The 19,500-nt window shown below is 38.9% G+C and overlaps 1 protein-coding gene and 1 non-coding gene across 9 annotated transcripts in view; one reads left to right on the top strand and one right to left on the bottom strand.

Moving 5' to 3' along the window:
* Positions 1-860: 860 nt before the first annotated feature.
* Positions 861-19,500, top strand: part of EEF1E1 (eukaryotic translation elongation factor 1 epsilon 1) — a 28,927-nt gene continuing 10,287 nt past the window's right edge. For 7 of the 8 annotated variants that reach the window (XR_004528359.2, XR_002178357.3, XR_002178356.3 and 4 more), the window contains exons 1-3: positions 861-993; positions 4,549-4,749; positions 10,725-10,820. Coding sequence is in view for 1 of the 8 variants with exons in the window: in XM_019945199.3 (XP_019800758.1) it covers positions 907-993; positions 4,549-4,749; positions 10,725-10,820; positions 16,270-16,410 (525 nt within the window). In the remaining 7 variants the exon portion in view is untranslated. Of the gene's footprint in view, positions 994-4,548; positions 4,750-10,724; positions 10,821-16,269; positions 17,015-19,500 lie in introns of those variants that run through there. The other variant, XM_019945199.3, reaches the window with a different exon arrangement.
* On the bottom strand, positions 18,196-18,268 carry TRNAE-UUC (transfer RNA glutamic acid (anticodon UUC)). The gene has a single exon. It is a non-coding gene; the product is annotated as a tRNA-Glu (tRNA).

Here is a 19,500-nt window from a genome sequence, read left to right as displayed (position 1 = left end):
TCAGAGGACTGGCCTTTTTGGAAGGAGTGAAATAGTTATTCAACTCTCTGTATAAGGAAAATAAACAGATAATAAATGCACAATAATCCACTTATACTGGAATATCCTTTGTCTTTTGTTTATGTCGACTTGGCCAAATTTTCTTTTCTTTACATTTATGTCTGCTGCCGTAATTAACTCTTTAAGTATTTTAGGGTAGGGAAGGTGTCACACAGTGACAGCATTCCCCACTAAACTATATCTCTGACTTAGTGATGAACTACCTTGTGTTTCCTTTCCATTTCTCTCAGACTAATACACACGTTGTTTTTTCATTCTTCAATGTGGAAATCATTTTTCATAAAACTTCTGGAAATATTCTAAGTTCAACATATACTACCCATTTTCTACTTTGAAGATGTTAGAATATCTTAGGGAGAAAGCGTTTTGTGCATTGTTTATTTATATACCAAAAGCTACATAAATTGTATCACTATCACACACAAATTAAACATAAATATACATAAAACACATACATATATCTACATAAATTATATCGCTATTATATCTTTTGGTATTGCAAATAAAGATCATTAAAACTAGTAATGGCTGAATGGGCTATACAAATTACTTGACACTATCTAACACACCCAGTGTTCTTTGATAATCTTTAAATTCAGAATTCTACTGCTAGCCCTGAACTGGAGCGCTGAGGTCTTCTAGTTCCTTCTCCAGCTGTCACACCACCCCCGACCCGCCTTCGGCCCCGCCCCTCACTTAGCCCCGCCTCTGCGCACGGCGCACCTTCCACGCCCCCTCCGTTCAGCCAGTAGCCGCTGACGTTTGTGAGAGTAGAACGTCCCTCTCAGCCAATGCAGGAGACCCTTGCTGACCTGGTCCCGCCCCTGCCGAGAGCTCGGCCGGAAGATGGCGGCGGCCGCTGAGTTGACGCTGCTGGAGAAGTGTCTGGGGCTGAGTAAAGGGAACAAGTACAGCGCTCAGGGCGAGCGCCAGGTGAGAAGCTGAGGCAGCGCGGAGGGGGAGAGGTGGGCGGGAGCGCGGCCTGCTGAGCCGGGGTGGGACCGGGCCGGCGGGCGGAGGCGGCGGAGCGAGGATGCCACGCGTCTCCTCCCCACAACGTGTCTGCGCCGCCGGCTCTCCAACTGCGGCCCTGGCTCCCGGAGGGAGGAGGGGGCACCTGCTCCTCTCGGGCTTGGCCTGAACTTTTCCTCCTGCGAAGTTGTCATCATCATCCCATTCTGGGAAAGCGAGGGGGTCCTCAGAGAGCCCTCGGGTAGACCGAGCTGGAGGCCCCGCGTGTGCGTTCAGTGACAGCATTTGCTGTAACAGTACTTTTCATTCAGAATTACGCAGCGACTGCGGAGAGCAAACGGCGTGCCGAGTACACCGTGTTAGGCCGGGGGATACGGAGGTGGTCGAGGCGGACATGCCCCTCCCCTCAGGAAGCTTGATTTTTAGCTAGGTGGACAAGCATTGCAGCTGTGTTAGTTACAGTACTGAAAAGTGCTGCATTGCAGCGTAGACGTATGAGAGATCACGTAGTGAGTCCTGGCGCAATCTGGGAGATTCGGTTTTTCTGAGGCCTTGTGAGGTCAAGTTCAGTGTGCAGCGTGCAGAGATCGAGGGGGGAAGTTCCGCGGTTGGAGATTGCCTGGTGGGGTGTAGGGACTCGGATTTCTGAGGGCTTTGAAGGACGTTTGTGTTTTATTAGGTGGGTGGTTGCGGTGGAGGAATCAATGTATCAGAGGAAACTGTAGGAAGACAACTTTGGATTATGTACGTTTTTTGCCCCTTTGAGATTTTTTTCTAGATGATACTTGGTTTTTGTTGGGACTTTTTCTGTTCCTCATTTGGTCCATCTTAAAATCTTGTCTCCAGAGCAGTCGTATTGTAGTTTTTACACGTCAGTTAGATTGAAGTCTGGAAAGGATAACATGACTTGCCTGAGACCAGCCCACTGATGCGTGCAGAGTAGGCACTGGAGCCAGAGTGGCCGAGTGGCCAGCTTGTGCTTTTGCCTCTGTACTCCTGCTGATTCCTCCCCTTCTGCCCCTACTCCCTGGTTTGCTTTCTATTTTTAGGGGACGTTGCCAAACACGAGTCTTGCCTTCAGAGAGCTTATGATCCAGTATGAGAAGTAGTCATCGACAGTTCATGTTAATCAGAACAGCAGAGCTGCTAAATGGAGGAGAGCGTTGTTGAGTGTGGAAGAGAAAGTTAATTCTGACTCTAAAAATGAGTTTGTAAACTATGTGAAAAGCTGGTGTTTGAAGTGTGTAAGACCAGTAAATTACGAAAGATGGGGTAATTGGGGGTAACAAGTAGAGCAATAGGGTGGATGATGCAATGCAAAGTAAACCCAGAGTTGTAGTTTGAGGCCCAATTGTGAGGGCTGTGGAGTTCAGAGTGTGGTTTCTTATTTTATTTTAATTAAACCTTTGTTCTCCTTTTTCTTTCTTTTTTTTAAAGCAGAGGACAGCTATTGAAGGTTTTCGTTGATGTGTTTGGGGAAAGGGATGAGGATATATGGTAAGATTTATTCATTTTGGGGGGAAGACAACTGACAGCAATAGCCAGCAATAAGGCATCGCTGCAATATTATCGATAATAAAAATTTGAAAACAATCCAGGAATCCAGCTCTAGGAGAGTGGTTATTAAATTATGTACATCAGCACATGGGAACATTATTCATGTAGCCATTGAAAGTGATCACTTTGAAGACCATGGAACCGTAAGGTGAATGTGAAGTGGTGTGTGTCCCGTGACTGCAGCTGCATGAGGTTTGTCTACTTAGGCTGCGTAAAGGAAGGAGAATGAACTTTCCAGCCAAATGTACTTTACTGAAACCCTGACTCTGCCGTTACAAACCTGGTGACCTTGGTTCTTTATCTGTAAACTAAGGAGGAAATTACTTACCTGTCTTAAGAGATATAATGATTAGATGAGAAAGTAACCGGAAATTTTTTGAATTCCTGTGATGGGATTGTGGATAATTTGTTTTTCAAAATAGTTTTCTAGAATTGTCATTTTACCCCCACAGTCAGCAGTTGTGAGTCCTTTTCTTTCCTCTTTCTTTCTCTCTTTTCTCCCTTTCTCCCTCTCCCTCTCTTTTTTTTCTCCCTCCCTTCCTTCCTTTCTTTCCTCCCTCCTTCCCTCCTTCCCCTCCTCCCCCCACCCCCTCTCTCTCTCCCCCTTCCTTCCTTCCTTCCACCCTTCCTCCCTCCCTCCCTTCCTCCCTCCCTCCCTCCCTCCCTTCCTCCCTTCCTTCCCCTACCTAAAAGCACACGCATCTCAGTGAGTTACCTGCCATAAAATGCACACAAACACAGTCAAGGAATGGAACACTGGCAGCATCCCCAGTGAGTTGCTATTGTTTTCTTTTAATGCGTTTTTTTAAAGGAGGTTATTGGTGATCTTAGAAGTAATGGTTTCATTTGAGGGTGAAGGCAAAAGTCAAAGTTCAAGGAGCTAAGTAATGAATGGAAAGTAGCTGGTGAGGAAGTGGAAAGCTGAGACTACCTCTGGTTGCTTCCTTTACCGTTTAGGAGGTAACCTTTGAATCTGTATCCATAAAATGTTAATCTCCCCGTATACTTCACATGGTCTTATTGACCTAGATGTAAGTGTGAAAGGGCCCTCAACAGTGAAAATCGCTATCCGAGTTCAGTATGCTATTTGAACTGAACAGATGGCTGAAGAGAGCAGCCGTCTTCCAGGGGAAATATTCTCTTTTGATTTCCTGAGGTCCTTTAGATTGTATACTTGTTTATAATTGATCAGTCTCCCCATTGGTGATACTTTCCATTTTCTTTTAAATTTCTCAAAATGCTTCGCTTAGTTGCGCATCAAGAACAATTAAATTAATTAGCAATTTCTTATAATCTGAGCCTTCGGATTGCTGTTACAGTAGGGGAAACTTAGAAAGTAGGATTGTTTTTCAGGTGATTACCTGAAGCCCATACTTTATTATTAGACTTTTATAATCAGTGACCTCACTCTAAATGACGCCAAAATGGATGAATATGCAATCCATGGCAAGGAAATCACCATCGCAGTCCACACCTAGTTAATGAGATAACTATATTAGATCACATATCACTTAAACCAGGATAGAACTCATTTGGTGGTTCTAGCTGTATCAACATGAATTCAGTGTTCACTATAACTGTTTCTTACTTTTGTTATTACAGAAGTTGGGTTTATTTAAGCATGTTCATTCACCTTGCTAAATAAGGTATGGGTAATCTTGATCAAAATTAATGTGATATTATTAGGATTTCCATTTTCTCTTTTTGTACATATGTAGTTATAAATTATGCAGAAGCATCATTACTAATTTTTGCAATGTTATTACCAGTTTCATAGCATCAAGCATCTATTATCAAATGTAAATTATGTAACTCTTATTTTCCTGACTCATTTGTAGGTAATTTAATATCTTAAGGGTATTTGAAAAGACAGTTTGGGAATTAGCGATTACTTAGAACTTACAGTCGTGATGGTATTTGTTTTTAAAATTTATCTGAAGAATTTTTTTTCTTTTTAAGATTCCAGTTCTTCAGACGAACAATGGTCCAAGTCTAACGGGATTGACTACCATAGCAGCTCACCTAGTCCAGCAGGCCAACAAGGAATATTTGCTGGGGAGCACCGCAGAGGAAAAAGCAGTGGTTCAACAGTGGTTAGAATACAGGGTAACTCAAGTAGATGGACACTCCAGTAAAGACGACATCCGCACTGTTCTGAAGGTATCGCCACGTCTCTTTATAGGCTGAAATGTGTGAACTCTTAATAACAGGATGTCTCTTCCCTGAGATTCAGTAACTGAAGTTGTTGGCTTTCTTTACTTGTTTCCTTCTGCCTCATGTTAGTCTGTACAAACTAACAAGGAGCACCTTGTTACATAGGTACCTCCTTGCCTGGAACAGCCTCTGCCAGCCCCTCAGCTCACATACCCCTTCCTCAGCTCGTCCTTGGCTACTCTCTCTCAGACAGATGCACTTCCTTGTTCTCAGTGATTTTCTTTCCTAACACAGCACCCTGTGTTTTTCCTTTGCAGCACTAATCATAGTTAATAATAATAGCTTTGTATGATTTTTTAATGTGATGGCTTGATATTCATTTCCCCCACTCTGCAGTCCTGATTCCCTAACCAGTAAAGTACTTTCTTAAAGCCAAGGGGGAATCAAAGTTTTGGGGGTTGTAGTTTGTAAAAATCTGTCCCTTTGATCTGAGAAAGCCCACATTGCCCGCCTTTGAGACTGATTGCTTTGGGATTTGTATTTTCTTTCTAAAGAGGTCAAGTTAGAATTAAAGAATCTATTGATATAAAATATAAACCAAATATGGCTCCAGAATCACTAAGAATAAAAAATCTTTATAAATAAAATTATTTTTGTTAATTATATAAAAATAAAGCATTGTTTTGTTTTTTTTGTTTGTTTTTAAGCTTAAAATTTGAAGGAACCTTAGAGATCACCCAGACAACCACATGTCATTGTAGGAATCCCTTCTGTTTCCTAATTTTATTCCAATTATAATATAAATTGGTAATATAAGTTGTACAAGAAGATCTTATGGTACTGAAAGTTTTTCATTTATCATTCTGGGAGAAATGGTTTAAACTGTATTCCTGACAGATACCATCAATAGAACTGGTAGAAAATAAATTTCAGGTCTCTTTCGTTTATAGGTCTGTCCTGATCAACTACTCTTTTTTAATATCCACGAGTGGCAGCGCTCCCAAAGGAAAGCAAGCATGTCTTCCCTCTAAGTGAATGGGAGCTTTCAGGCAAATAAGAAGTAAATACAACTCTCTCTTACAGTTTTCCAAAAGAAAGCATTAGTAGTAAAGTATTTAATTCTGAAGTATTTCATTGAAATTGGGTGTGTAAGTTCAAAAGTCGTATTCAGAGATTTGGTATTAGGAGCTTAGAAGTATAAAACATTATGTCTGGGATATGTCAGTATTATTATCTGAAATCTCAACTGGGAGAATCCAGCTGGCGATATGACCATCTTTGAAATGTACAAGGCACTGGATGATTTGGGTGGTCGCCCTTGCTCTGCCACTGTTTGCTCATCTGTCCCTACAGTGATGAGTAGGATACGGTCCTAGGGGCTGATGATACAGTGACCCACTAGGCACAGCCCCTGCCCTTACAGAACTCAGACCAGTGGGGGAGACAGATGTGTGTGTGATTTGGGGCTAGATGAGAAAGGGTTGTTTACTGTTTTACTTTGCTTTTTGCTATTTCATGATAGTGTTTTTATTTTAAAGGCAGTATCCGTTGTAGAACTTTAAGAAATATAAGTAAGCAAATAAGAGAAATTTCAAACATTTGTGGTCCCACCATCGAGCGAGAACTGTTAGCAACACTTATGTTTGGTCCTCAGGTAGTGGACTGTTGACTCCCTTTTGTGTTCTTCACATGCTTTTTCTTTTCTCATATATATATGTGTGTTGTATTTTAAAAACGGGCCACTCTTGGACACTGTAACTTGTTTTTTTTTGTTCACTGACAGTATGTCGGGAGCATCTTTTCAAGTCCGTAAATACTCGCTTATACGGTCTCTGATAACCTGTTAGTACTCCGTCACATAGCTGTGCCAAGATTTAGTCTGTCCTCACGTAGTGTTGGATTGTTGCTGAATATTTTCACACATTCCCATTGGTTTCCTTAGGCAAATCCCTACAAGGGAAGTGGTTGGGCCAAAGCTGTATATGTCTAAGGCTATGTTGCTCCTCTGCCTTCCAGAAAAGTGTATTGACAGTGGCTTCTTCCACAAAACCCTTGCTGCCCTGGGTGTTACCCCTTTTCCTTCTTTACCACCCCAGTTTCATAACCAGAACAAACCAAAAAGTGATCTCTTTGTTTACTTTGCACTTTTTTCCTTGACATATTAATGCCGTGGCATTGTTTTCATAATGCTTATGAGCATCTTCATTATTTTTAAAAATTTGCTTACATGTATTCTTTGCCTGTTTTCATACTGGGCTATTTCCGTTTTTATTACTTATTTTTTAAAATTTTCCTACTAAGGATATTGTGAAAGGATTTCATTTACTTGCAAAAGTTCCATTTCAGAGTTAAAACCACAAAGGCTCATAATTAAGGTGTAATTTCAGAAAGCAGGCATTATGATACACTAACATTTGGATCTAGATGGAGGATATATAGTTGTTTATTATACTGCTTTTTCAATATTATTAGAAGGTTTAATAATAGGTAATTAAGAGGAAAAAGAAAAATCAAGTGGAACTCTATAGAGGGAAATATTTTTTAAAGTTTGGCAATGGCATCAGAAAGACTTGTTTAAAAAAAATGTAATGAACATCAGACATTAGTTCTGTTCCCTGAATATTTTGAATGTGTGAAATTCTGTTTTGAATTTCAGAATTCAGTTTCTGAAAAATTTCTGAATTTCTGAAAAATCAGAATTTAATTTCTGAAAATTTTGATTTAGATCACTAATCAGAAAGATATTACCTATTCATAGTTTTTGAAACTCCATTTCAAAGTCTTTATAACTAAAGAGTATAACTTTAAAAGAGTCTTTATAACTAAAATATAGATATGGATTCTATTTTAAGAATATATATACTATACAAAGCAGTGTTGAATTATTGTTTCAGACCTTTTTAAAAATGCTTAACATTAATTGTAGATATATTTATTTTATTCTTATGCTTTATTAAACTTGTTTCATTTGAAGACATTTGAAGAAAAACCATCTCCATTAAGCAGATTATTATAGAGTTTAAGTGGTAGCCTGTAATATACCAGTGTATTTTACCCTCTTTACCCAATTTTATTTTGATTCTTATGCATTTGCTTCCCTGTTTATGTCCGTGTTCCTTTATGTCATCGTCTGTACCACCCCTAACAGTCCCATATTCAAATACCGTTCTGAAAATTACTGTCTTTAAGTGAAGGCATGGGCAAACTCAAAGAGATCAGATTCAATTCAGCAAACATTTACTGATTACTGAACCACTATGTGCCAAGCATTTGGCATATGATTTGAGAATCAAAACAGACTTCTCTCTCTACAGCTTAAGAAATTTTTCTAGAATGAATGCTGTTGACCTCTGGGGCAGTATTTTATAACTAGTCTTTAGAGGAGCCTGTGAGAATATCTGATATTTATAAATCTTTCTCTGAAGGTGAGATGAATCTTTTGTCTCCTTTCATGTGAATGTAATTTAATGTAAATTCCTGTGCTGTTAAACTACATGTTAATTTCGAGAGGGACCAAAAATATGTATATAATATATTTTCTTTTGTCTAGATTTTTTCTTTTCTCAGGAAACTAATTGATTTTATTTATGCTGGTCTATCAGACAATACTTCTGATTTAGATTAGGATCCTTTAAATTTTTTATTTAATTTTTTTAACATGTACTTAAATTTTTTTTTCCTTCAAAAGTGCCTCTGAGCTGTTTAGGGAGCTCAGTGCTTAACCTTTTAAAAATTGATGGTCATTGTCTGAGGAACAAATGACAGAGAACTTTCTGTAGCTTTAAATGGTGTTTAAAATTGGAGTCTTTAGGGTGTTAGAAAAACTAGATATCCAACTGCAAAAGAACGAAACTGGACTCTTACCTTACACAATATTTAAAAATTAACTCAAAGTGGATCCAAGTCCTAAACATAAGACCAAAAACTGTAGAACTCTTAGAAGAAAACCTGGGGGGAAGGCTTCAGGTCATTTGATTTGGCACCGATTTCTTGGGTATAACACCAAAAGCACAGGCATCAAAAGTAAAAATAGATAAATTGGCCTTCATCAAAATGTGAGGCTTCTTTGCATCAGTAGAAAAAATCAACAGAGTGAAAAGGCAACCCATGGAATGGGAGAGAAATATTTGCAAATCATATATCTGGTAATATCCAGAATATATAAAGAACTACAACTCAACAACAACTAAGAACCCAGTTAAAAGTGAACAAAGGACTCAGGTAGACATTTCTCCAGAGAAGATATACGAAGCTAATAAGCATATGAAAAGATGCTCAACATCACTAATCATTAGGGAAATGTAAATCAAAACCACAATGAGACACCACCTCACATCCATTAGGTTGACTACTACCAAAAATAAACACCAGAATAGCAAGTATTGGTGAGGATGTGCAGAAATTGGAAAACTTGTACACTGTTGGTGGGAATGTAAAATGGTGCAGCTGCTATGAAAAACAGTATGGCGATTCATCAGAAGAGTTAAAATAAAATCATATTTACCGTATGATCCAATAATTCCACTTACGGAAATATACCCAAAAGAATTCACACTAGGTCTCAAAGAGATATTTGTACACCCATGTTCATGCCAGTGTTATTCACAGTAGCAGTTAGGTGGAATCAACCCAAGTGTCTGCTGACAGATGAATGGATGAATAAAATGTGGTCTATACATACAGTGGAATGTTATTCAGCCTTAAGGAAATTCTGACACATTTTACAACATGGATGAACCTTGAGGATATCATGCTCAGTGAAATAAGCCAGACACAAAAGGACAAATAGTATATGATTCTACTTATATACAACGTATAAAATAGTCAAATCCATAGAAACAGAAAGCAGAATGGTGATTGCCAGGGCCTGGGGGATGAGGGAAGGGGGGAGTTGTTTAATAAGTACAGAGCTTTAGTTTTCTGAGATGAAAAAATTCTGAAGATTGATTGCACCACAGTGTGAATACCCTTAACACTTACTGCATTATGCACCTAAAAATGGTTACGGTGGTAAATTAAAATTTGATTAATTTTACGTGTTACATGTATTTACCTCAATTAAAAGTTAAAAATATACATATATTAAAATGCAACAATAATTACAATAATTATTAACAACATTAATTTAATTAATATTAATAAATAATTAATATGATCAATATTATAATTAATAGCATTGATATATTAATATAATTGATATTGATTATACTTATTGTAATTAATAATTATATTATAGTTATTATAATTATAATAAATTATAATTCTCTTAAAACATAGGAATTGTTGGGCTTCCCTGGTGGCACGGTGGTTAAGAATCCACCTGCCGATGCAGGGGACACAGGTTTGAGCCCTGGTCTGGGAAGATCCCACATGCCACAGAGCAACTAAGCCCATGCGCCACAACTACTGAGCCTGCGCTCTAGAGCCCGTGAGCCACAACTACTGAGCCCGTGTGCCACAACTACTGAAGCCGGCGTGCCTAGAGCCCATGCTCCGCAACCTCAATGAGAAGCCCGCACGCCGCAACTAGAGAAAGCCCGCACGAAGCAGTGAAGACCCAACGCAGCCAAAAATAAATAAATAAAATAATTTTTTTTAAAAAATAGGAATTGTTGAGGAGCTTTTTATATGTTAATGGAAAAAATAAATCCAACATGAGCATGATTTACAAAATGCTCCCCCGCAAAAAAATTGGAGTCTTTGAAATGATCAGAGATGGCTGTGAATATCATTTTCTAATGTTTTCTTATTTTTTTAAAATAAGGCTAATAATATTTACCTTATTTTTAAAAATGAGTTGATTGTTATGGGATTTGTGATTTTGAGTGAATTCAAATCTATTATTGTCAAAGATTAAATTTATTAAATTAAATGTCAGTATTGTGTTTTCTAATAGCCTTCTAAATGTTTCAAGTCAAATGTATAGTTAACTTTATTATTACTGATTTGTAAATTAATATTTTTCAATTTTTTTTCCCTAGGATCTTAATTCATATCTTGAAGATAAAGTCTACCTTACAGGATATAACTTCACATTAGCAGATATCCTCTTATACTATGGACTTCATCGCTTTATTGTGAGTATTTGAATAGTTATTGGTGTTTTTGTCTGTGATGTTCAGAATGATTTGTTTTGTCTTGAATTTAAATCAAGTTTGAATTTTCAACTTATCACATGAAAGTGAAAGGAATTATTTTTATACAAGGTACCTTATGCAAATATTCCTTCCATGGATCCATCACACATAGGAGCTTCCTGTTCCTTGACCTGCTTGATTCCTGTTCTTGTTCCTGTTTTTCTTTGGGGCTCCTTCTCTTGCCACCCTTTGTACTCGCTTGTCATCCTCACCTGGACCCCACCATCCCCTTTCTGCTCCAGCTCTACGCCTCGATTTCAGTACTGCACCTTCTGTGCCATCTCTTACCCTAGCTCTTAATCTTACTCCCTAGTTCCATCATTATCCGAAGTAACTCAATTCCTTCCCTCTTTCCAAACCTGTACACTTTCTTCCCCATCCAGCCTAGATCCCCTTTGTGTAACTCAAATCCCCAACTCTTGGTCAGTCCAAATATGTGCCTTCAGTCCTATCTCCTGGCTGAGCTATATCAGAGAAATCACACACAAGCTGTCATTAAGAAGATGAGCATTTCTCCCCTCTAATTAAAAAAAAAAAGATGACAAGGAAGTGTAACTCTTGCACACCAACGTGTATATTTACCTTCTTCCCTCTCTGGCTTATACAGGTCATGCAATAGGGAAAGGAAATACTCGGAGAAGGAGGGAGCTTGTGTGGAATTTCTTTGCCAGCAGAGTGGACAGGGTCCTAATGCACAGCACTTGTAGCACTGGCTGCCAAGCTGTTTCACTGTGAGTCTAGGTGCCCACAAGGGCGTATGGTCTTCAAGCAGGTTAGAAGAGTTTCATTCAATGCTGCGTGTGAAAACTAGACTTCCAGGGAGTTCCCTGGTGGCCTAGTGGTTAGGATTCCAGGCTTTCACTGCCGTGGTCCGGGTTCAATCCCTGGTCAGGGAACTAAGATCCCATAAGCCACGCAGCTCAGCCAAAAAAAGTAAATAAAATAAAACTTAAAAAAAAACTAGGCTTCTGTTAACAATATTCAATGATCTCTGCCTATTTATATTCCCTATTTTGACATGTATATCCTTTTTATATTTAGTGATTAGAGTATTTGATTGAGTATCTCATGCTTATTGTTTTCCAAACAAAATTGAGTGAAATGATACGTAAATCACTGTTCACCGTCCCTTTGGGTTCATAAAATGAGGCCATAACCAAAGCAGCTCTCCCACCCTGGTCCACATGCAGGCAGATTATGGCAGAGAAGTAAACACCTTCTCAAGGAACGGGCCTCACAGACGAGGCCTGTGCTGTGACAGCGTTGCCCTGCGGTGTTAAATGACATTCCTGTTGAGTGAGGTGTAAATATACCCAGGTGAGAAGAAAAGTGATTACTAGGTGTTGAGTTCGGGCAGAGTAGACGGGAGGTTCAGAGTGGCTTCCTGCTTGTGTTCATCAGACAGTTCTAGCGCTTTGTTTGCCATGGCAGTGCATTTATTTTTGCCCTCATACGTTCCTTCATTTACTTGTTCACGTTATTAAATACTTAATATCTAGTCAGCACGATCAGCGCAGTATACAAAGCAGCAGCCAGGGAACCTTGATGGCATCAAGTAGTCCTGCTGTGTTTGGTTTCAGTGTGAGCCCGATTTTAGCGATGGCTGATACTCTGAGATCTGGTCCATCTTAATTCCCTCTGAGCAATATTACATTGTTCTTCCTTTGTTAAACTGCCAGTTACTGTGGCCGTTCATTATCACCCCTGTGACTCATTGCTTTCTTAAAGTGATTTCTTCAGTAGATAGCAGTCCCTGCGAACAGGCTGTTACTCAAGATTATTAAAATCCTTTGTAAATATGTGCTGCTTGACTATAAGATTGTTATCAATGAGATACATTTGTTTCCAAGTTCGGAGCACCAGTGGAGGTGTCATTCTTTTAGAAAGAAAGGAAAAGTAAAAAGAGCTGCAGCACAGTCCAGGAACGCAGGCCATAAAGAATGTCCCAGGGGCAGCATGGTGCCAGTTGGAAAGGTAGCAGACCAGCATTTCACCCTGGTCTGGAATGGGTCACTCAAAGAGTTTCTCACATGTCTTCATGGAAAATTAGTGACTAAGAATGTTATCTGTTTGGCTTTAAAGTTCAGACTAGTTGTAGAGTGCCAGTATAAATAAGAAGGAGTGATTAGGTAGAAGAGCCAAGCACCACTGTAGACTCGCTGGCATTCTGACCAGTAAGAAGCAGGAAACGGTAACTAGAACAATCGCATCGTGTTTCCCGTTGTAAAAAAAAGAAGAAGAAGAAAAAAATAGTCAATTAGAAAGGAATGATGGAAAACCAGTTTTAAGTAAAATATTTGATGGGGATCCCATCCCAAAAGTTCTAAAAAAATGTAAGTTTGGTGAGGATAAAATCTTTCTGTTTGTTTGTTTCTGTTTACAGTATGTTCAGAAATAGAATGTCTACCAAAAAAGTAGTGGCGGTAACAAAGCGAGGTCAGTCATAATTTTCTCAGACTCGAGGGGCAAGCTCCAAAGTTTAAACCAGAAGGTTAAGCATAACCTGATCCGTCTGAAAAAGTGCTGCATTTCTAGCAAAATGTTCTGAGGGAAAATGAACAAATTTACATTGTCTAAACTAGATCATCTAGTTAAAAATTATCGGAATAAATTAGGAAATGTTAGAAGAAACTTTAGAAGTTCCTGAAATAACAGTTATTTTGTGCTGTGGGTCTGTTGTAATCCTTACACTAGAGACCAAAAAAGTGAAATTTTTAAGTTGGAGAATATCGATTTTGCCATGTGTTGTAGTTTGTTGCTGTTGTTAAAATCTTCAGTGATAGGCCTGGTGGCAGCATATGCTAGGCCCGGTGATACCAAATGCTGTTCTGAAGTGTAAATAGTAAATAGACACTGCCCTTTTTCCCTGTGTCAAAATCTGAGTGAACAACTTGAACGTAGATCAAACAAGCATCAGTACTTTATTGTTCGGAAATGCTTTCTTGGTGCATTTTAATTCATTCTGAAAAATAACATCTCACAAAACGGCTGAGTAGAGACTTTTTAAAATGAAAGAGTTCTGAAATTAGTCAAATTTGTAAGCAGTCAGATTGGATTCATCATGTATTTCAACAGCTGACATGAAATCAAGTTGCAGTGATACTTGCTACTTCTTGCTTTAACTGTCAGTAAAGAGGTTTGTTGAAGTTGGTTTTGAATTTTATTTACATATGTAAATATGTACGTATGTATTTATGTATGAAGGGAGGGAAGGAAGGAGGAAGGAAGGAAGGAAAACTCACCCCCACTTCCTGTTAGAGTTGCAGCTATGTTTACTAGTAGTTGAACTTTTTAAAAATCTTGTATTTTCTTTAGAAGTCAGTGGTGAAGTTCACCTATGGTAAAGATTTAGAAAAAGAACAAAAAGTTAGCTCTTTTACAAAATGTGTTTTACCTTTTGAAATATGGACTGATACTCGGTTTATTCCGCAATTGTTGTTTAAGTGCCTTCTATGTACAGTACAAGATAGTTAGGAATAATATGATTCTTTACATGTGAAACCATGAATTCTCTTTTAATAAAAGTAACTTTTACACTAAAAAAAAGACTTTCTTGACCAATTTTCTTGACTATTGTGTTAATTTTTTTTTTTTTCTCGATGCGCGGGCCTCCCACTGTTGTGGCCTCTCCCATTGCGGAGCACAGGCTCCGGACGCATGGCTCACGGGCCCAGCCGCTCCGCGGCATGTAGGATCTTCCCAGACCAGGGCACGAACCCGTGTCCCCTGTATCGGCAGGCGGACTCTCAACCACTGCGCCACTGTGTTAATTTTTTAATCTGCTTGCCATGGCCTAACTGTGTTATAGGTGAACAGTCCTAGTCACATGTTTCTGATAACTGGATGCAGCCCTCCACCCCCGTAAACAAGATGAGTGTATTTTTGTAATTTGCTGTAGCAGCTTGCTGTGTAGGATTTAGACCAGAAACTTAAATTTTACATAACAGTAGCAGTGAGACCCCCCTGCTAGTAAACTGGTCCTACAGAGATAGACATTTGACACCAAAGATGTTAACAGATCAGATGTTGATACAGTTGTATCCTAATGTCATAAAGGAAAAAAGGAAGGCAGGATGACTTCTATCACTTTCTCTTTTTAGACTGCATTATAGTAAATGTGAAATGAAAATACAAGTTCAATTAAACATTTATTGAGAAAATGCTATATGTCTACCTTTTAATTTTATTGCTAATAATATTTTACATTCTGTAATAATTATTAGATACCAGAGTGATTTGTCCTTCAGTGTTGTTGACCTGGTGACTTAGCAGAGTGTTTGCCTGTAGGCACAAGTATATGCTAAATTCTGAACAGCCATCGGGCATCCATCGCTATAAGTGCCTTCCAACAAGCAGACTGCCAATGGGTTTGAAGTAGTGAGGGTGACTGAGATTTTTGGTGTGGATGAACATTCCTTGTCAGTTTTACGGAGACTTGCAATATGTTAAACAAATGAATTAACAACAGGAGAAGGAACTACACTAATCTTACCTGGTCCATGGCCGTCCTACTGGCTTCTTCTTACCTGACACCTCTTCATGATTCTAATCCAAGATTTGGCTCAAAGAAAAGGTTTCAAGTCACCTACTTTGGGATCTGAGCCCAGTGAAATGATAGGCACCCACTGTTTTGATTGCATCTTTCCCTAACCAAATCTCTGGGCATACTTGGAGCTTGACAGTAAATTCTGTGAAGTACTACATCCTCTAAAGATTGAGTGCAGCTTTATTGCAAACAGAATTCAGAAGGTCTGTTGTTCATCTGAGACATACACCCCAGAAACAGCCCTTCCTTCTTGTATTAAGCAGTAACCCCCTAACATTAAATGAGTCAGTGTCTTCTTCAGTAAAAATTTCCCCCAGAGTTTAGTAGAAAGAAGCAGTTGTCTACACATACATATACACCAGCCATCTACAAATATATATATATATATATATATATATATGTATTTGAGTTTACATTGTATTCCCTTGTTAAGTATGTTAGATGCCAATAAACCTTTCTTATTTTAGGTTTGCGAAAAATATTGGAGAAAGAACCATGTCTTAGTCTCTCAGAAGCTATTCTCTTCCTTTATTCTATTTTCCTTTACAATAAAGTAAAAAAACAAACTTTAGTCCTCCAGGTCCTGTGTTAATGTAAATTTTTCATTTGTTGAAAACTTCAGATTTCGCCCCTAAGCACATCTGGTTTTGAACTGAACATGAAATCATTAAACAAATGGTGGGCTCGTCCAAGTGGCTGAAGTGGTTCACTCCTATCTGAATATGTTGGCTTTGAGAACTGTGGGGGTTTTTTCCCCCCAATTTCTATCTCCTACTCAAATGGTATTAATAGTTGCACTTATGTAATGTCTGTGTTGTGTGTGTGTTTTTAATCTCTACTTAGGTTGACCTGACAGTTCAAGAAAAGGAGAAATATCTTAACGTGTCTCGCTGGTTTTGTCACATTCAGCATTATCCAGGCATCAGGCAACATCTGTCTAGTGTTGTCTTCATCAAGAACAGACTCTATACTAATTCCCACTAGAAGCCATCTGCGCTGTACAGAAGAGTGATTAAGATATTTTAAATGGAAAGTGTATTCTGGACCAGAGGACTGACATGAATTGATAGGCAGCCATTCTTTATTCATTGAAGTTGGTAGAATTTTTAAAGTATAAACTTGTGTCCCAACATTTTATTTGTTCTTTAGTTGAAATTTTGCAGTTTTTTTAATGTAAAACTTCAAGTGCTGTCAAAACTTGAGATCAAGGTATCAATTATCTTATTTTTAGAGATGAAATTTATTTTAATAAAAGTTGCAAATCAGTGGCTTAATCTTAAAAAAAATAGTCATTCTGATGGTTGACAATATTTGGCTATTTATTGACCTCTTTCATCTTATAAATTAATTTTACCCTTCTGAATATTTATAGTAGTTTGTTTTTTAAGAACTAGGGTAAATTGTGCCAAGGAGACAAAAAAGGGAAGACAGATGGATTTGTTTTCAAATATTTATGTGAGCCAGTAAACGTGGTTGAAAAATTGAAAAAGTCATTTTTTTGTTTGTTTCTTTCCTGCTGTCGGTATTCATTGAGGTGAAACTACTGCACTGCCCTAGAGGGAAGTGGAATAAAACACATTCCCTTGAATTCATGGTTCTTTTGTTGTCTTTGGGCTCATTGGAATATGCAGTAGCTAAAAAGCAATGGGAAATTCCCACTATCCCACTAATTTTGGACTTGGTAACTACTAGATTTTTCTAAACTAAAACCAACATAGAAAGGCTGCTGTTGACATTCTGTGTAAAGAACGAAGACTCATACTGTATTAAAACAAACCTATACAGTTTATAACTCTTAGTGGCTGAGTAAATAAATAATCAATGATTGAGAGCTAAAGAGCTTATATTTACAAATAATAGGAAAAATTGTCTTTGAACACTTCACTGTTAATGCTGTGCAACATTTTGGTGCTAACTCTGAGTCTCAGTAGAGTACAATTCAAAGCTCAAGTGCAAAGAGCAGAGACTTGGGAAGGGTCCATCCCTTTGGCCCAGTCCTGCTTTGATCACATACTAGCTGAATGCATGACCTAAAACAAATCAGTTAACCAATTTTCTTAATCTCTAAACATAAAAATAAAATGTAAAAGTAAAGATAACTCTAAATGTTGAGGATTTGTGGAGACAAACAAGCCTAACATACAGCCCATGGCTGTCAGTAAAGGTTTCTCTTTGTAAGAGGCCCCCCACTCCCGCTTTTGTTCTTCACGTTACTGAGTCAAGAGATTTAATAGGCCAAGGGTATTGAGTATATTGTGATAGATCAAGACAATTTTTACAGGATTGGATTTCACAATTCATTGCTATTGGGAGCATTTTTAATTTTTACAAAGTAGCCTTTATATTAGAAACTCTGAACTTGTGTTTGCATGTTCAGAGACTAAAGGGCTCAAGTTCCCCTTGGGAGTTAGTACGTGTGCCACAGAGGCAGGCCCAGTCTGACTTCTCATGCATGCCGCTGCCCCCCGCTGGCTCTGCTGTAAGGCTTCCACCTTAAAGTCCACTGCTGCAAATTACTCCTTCCCCTAACACTTCTCTGGTCTCCCCTAGACCGGGGAGGTAAGCAGGATAGACAGGATAGGCAAGAGATGGGCTAGCCAGTCCTTCCGTCCCAGCCATTTCACTCTTTTCCTTCAGTGTAGGTCAGCTGTGAGGAAGCGGGGGACAGAGGATACCGGATACCTCTTTGCCAAATGTATCCTCTTCCCACTTCCACATGGTGAGTCTTTTTTTTTTTTTGGCCACGCCCCGTGGCTTGCTGGATCTTAGTTCCCTGACCAGGGATTGAACCCGGGCCCACGGCAGTGAAAGCGCCATGTCCTAACCACTGGACCACCAGGGAAGTCCCCCTTGTGAATCTCATATCTGCTAGTCAGTCCTTCATTGCAGAGCATATCATTGCTTCCATAGGTTATCACCTACTACGTGCCAGGATGATCTTGGAAGATGCAGGGGTGGCAGATAGAGAAAATCCTGGCTCCCGTAGGCAAAGGTTAGATAAGGTTAGATGTTCTCAGCGTCTAAATCGAAACAGTTCATTTCCCCTTAGAAAGGCTGCGGGGCGTCCTGGGTCATTTCCATCATGTACTTCTCTACCTGAAATGCCCTATCTTTCTCACTTGATGACCTCTTCAGTATTCAACTTTGTCGTGTCCTGGAAGTCAAGTCCACGCTGACCAACCCATCTCCCCCTGCCTCCCATCTGGCACTGACGTCATTGTGCTATTTTTGATCACTAGTCTCTTCCACCAGATGTTTAATTCCTTGGTTTCAGAGACTGTCTTTTCGCAGCTGTCCAAACAATAACTGACACATAACAGTAAATGCTCGATGTGTGTTGAAAGAATGTAGTATTAAGTGCATTTTGAGCTAACCAAGAAAAGTGTAAGTGTGAATTGCAGTTAGGTACAGATGTATAGCAGAAAAACCACATAACATTAAACTGGGTTGTTTCTTATGTGAAAGAAGACAGTCCACAGTTGGTATTAGGCATCTAGCTGCTTTCCACTTGAAGGACCTTTCCGGGAAGCCCTATTCAGCAAAATCTATTTACATGTCTTTGGCCATCCCAGCTGGGAGAAAGGCCAGAAGTGGAGTCCTTTAGCACACACATTGCCAGCCAGAACAAAACTTGTGCTATGAATGAGGAAGAAGGAAGAAAGGATACAGCTAGGTAGGCAGCTAGCTATCTCTATCACGGTAAGTAGTGTTTAAGTGGGAAAATACTTTCTGAATGCTAAATAATCCAGTTGTAAAATAATTTTTGTGAGTAAATTGTTGACGTTCCATGGATCATCAGTTTGCAAAGAATTCGAATACCATAGAATAAATACTTTTCACTGATCACGGTTTTCAAGGTTCACAAGCTATTTTAGGATCCTGCAATACTGAGTTATGAGGATCTGTGAATGCACTTTTAATAACAGCGCTAACAGCTAAACACTTCTTGAGCATTCAGTATGTGTTCGGCACCACTCTAAGTGTTTTAAGTGAATTCACTCCTTTAATTCTTATCCCCTTTTGCCAGATAATGAAACTGAGGCACAGATTGGTTAAGGAACTTCCCCGGGTCAC

This window comes from Tursiops truncatus, chromosome 10 (assembly GCF_011762595.2).
Source record: "Tursiops truncatus isolate mTurTru1 chromosome 10, mTurTru1.mat.Y, whole genome shotgun sequence".
Taxonomy (NCBI): Eukaryota; Metazoa; Chordata; class Mammalia; order Artiodactyla; family Delphinidae; genus Tursiops; species Tursiops truncatus.
The sequence above is the reverse complement of the archived record's forward strand: the minus strand, read 5'-3'. Positions and strand labels throughout refer to the sequence as shown.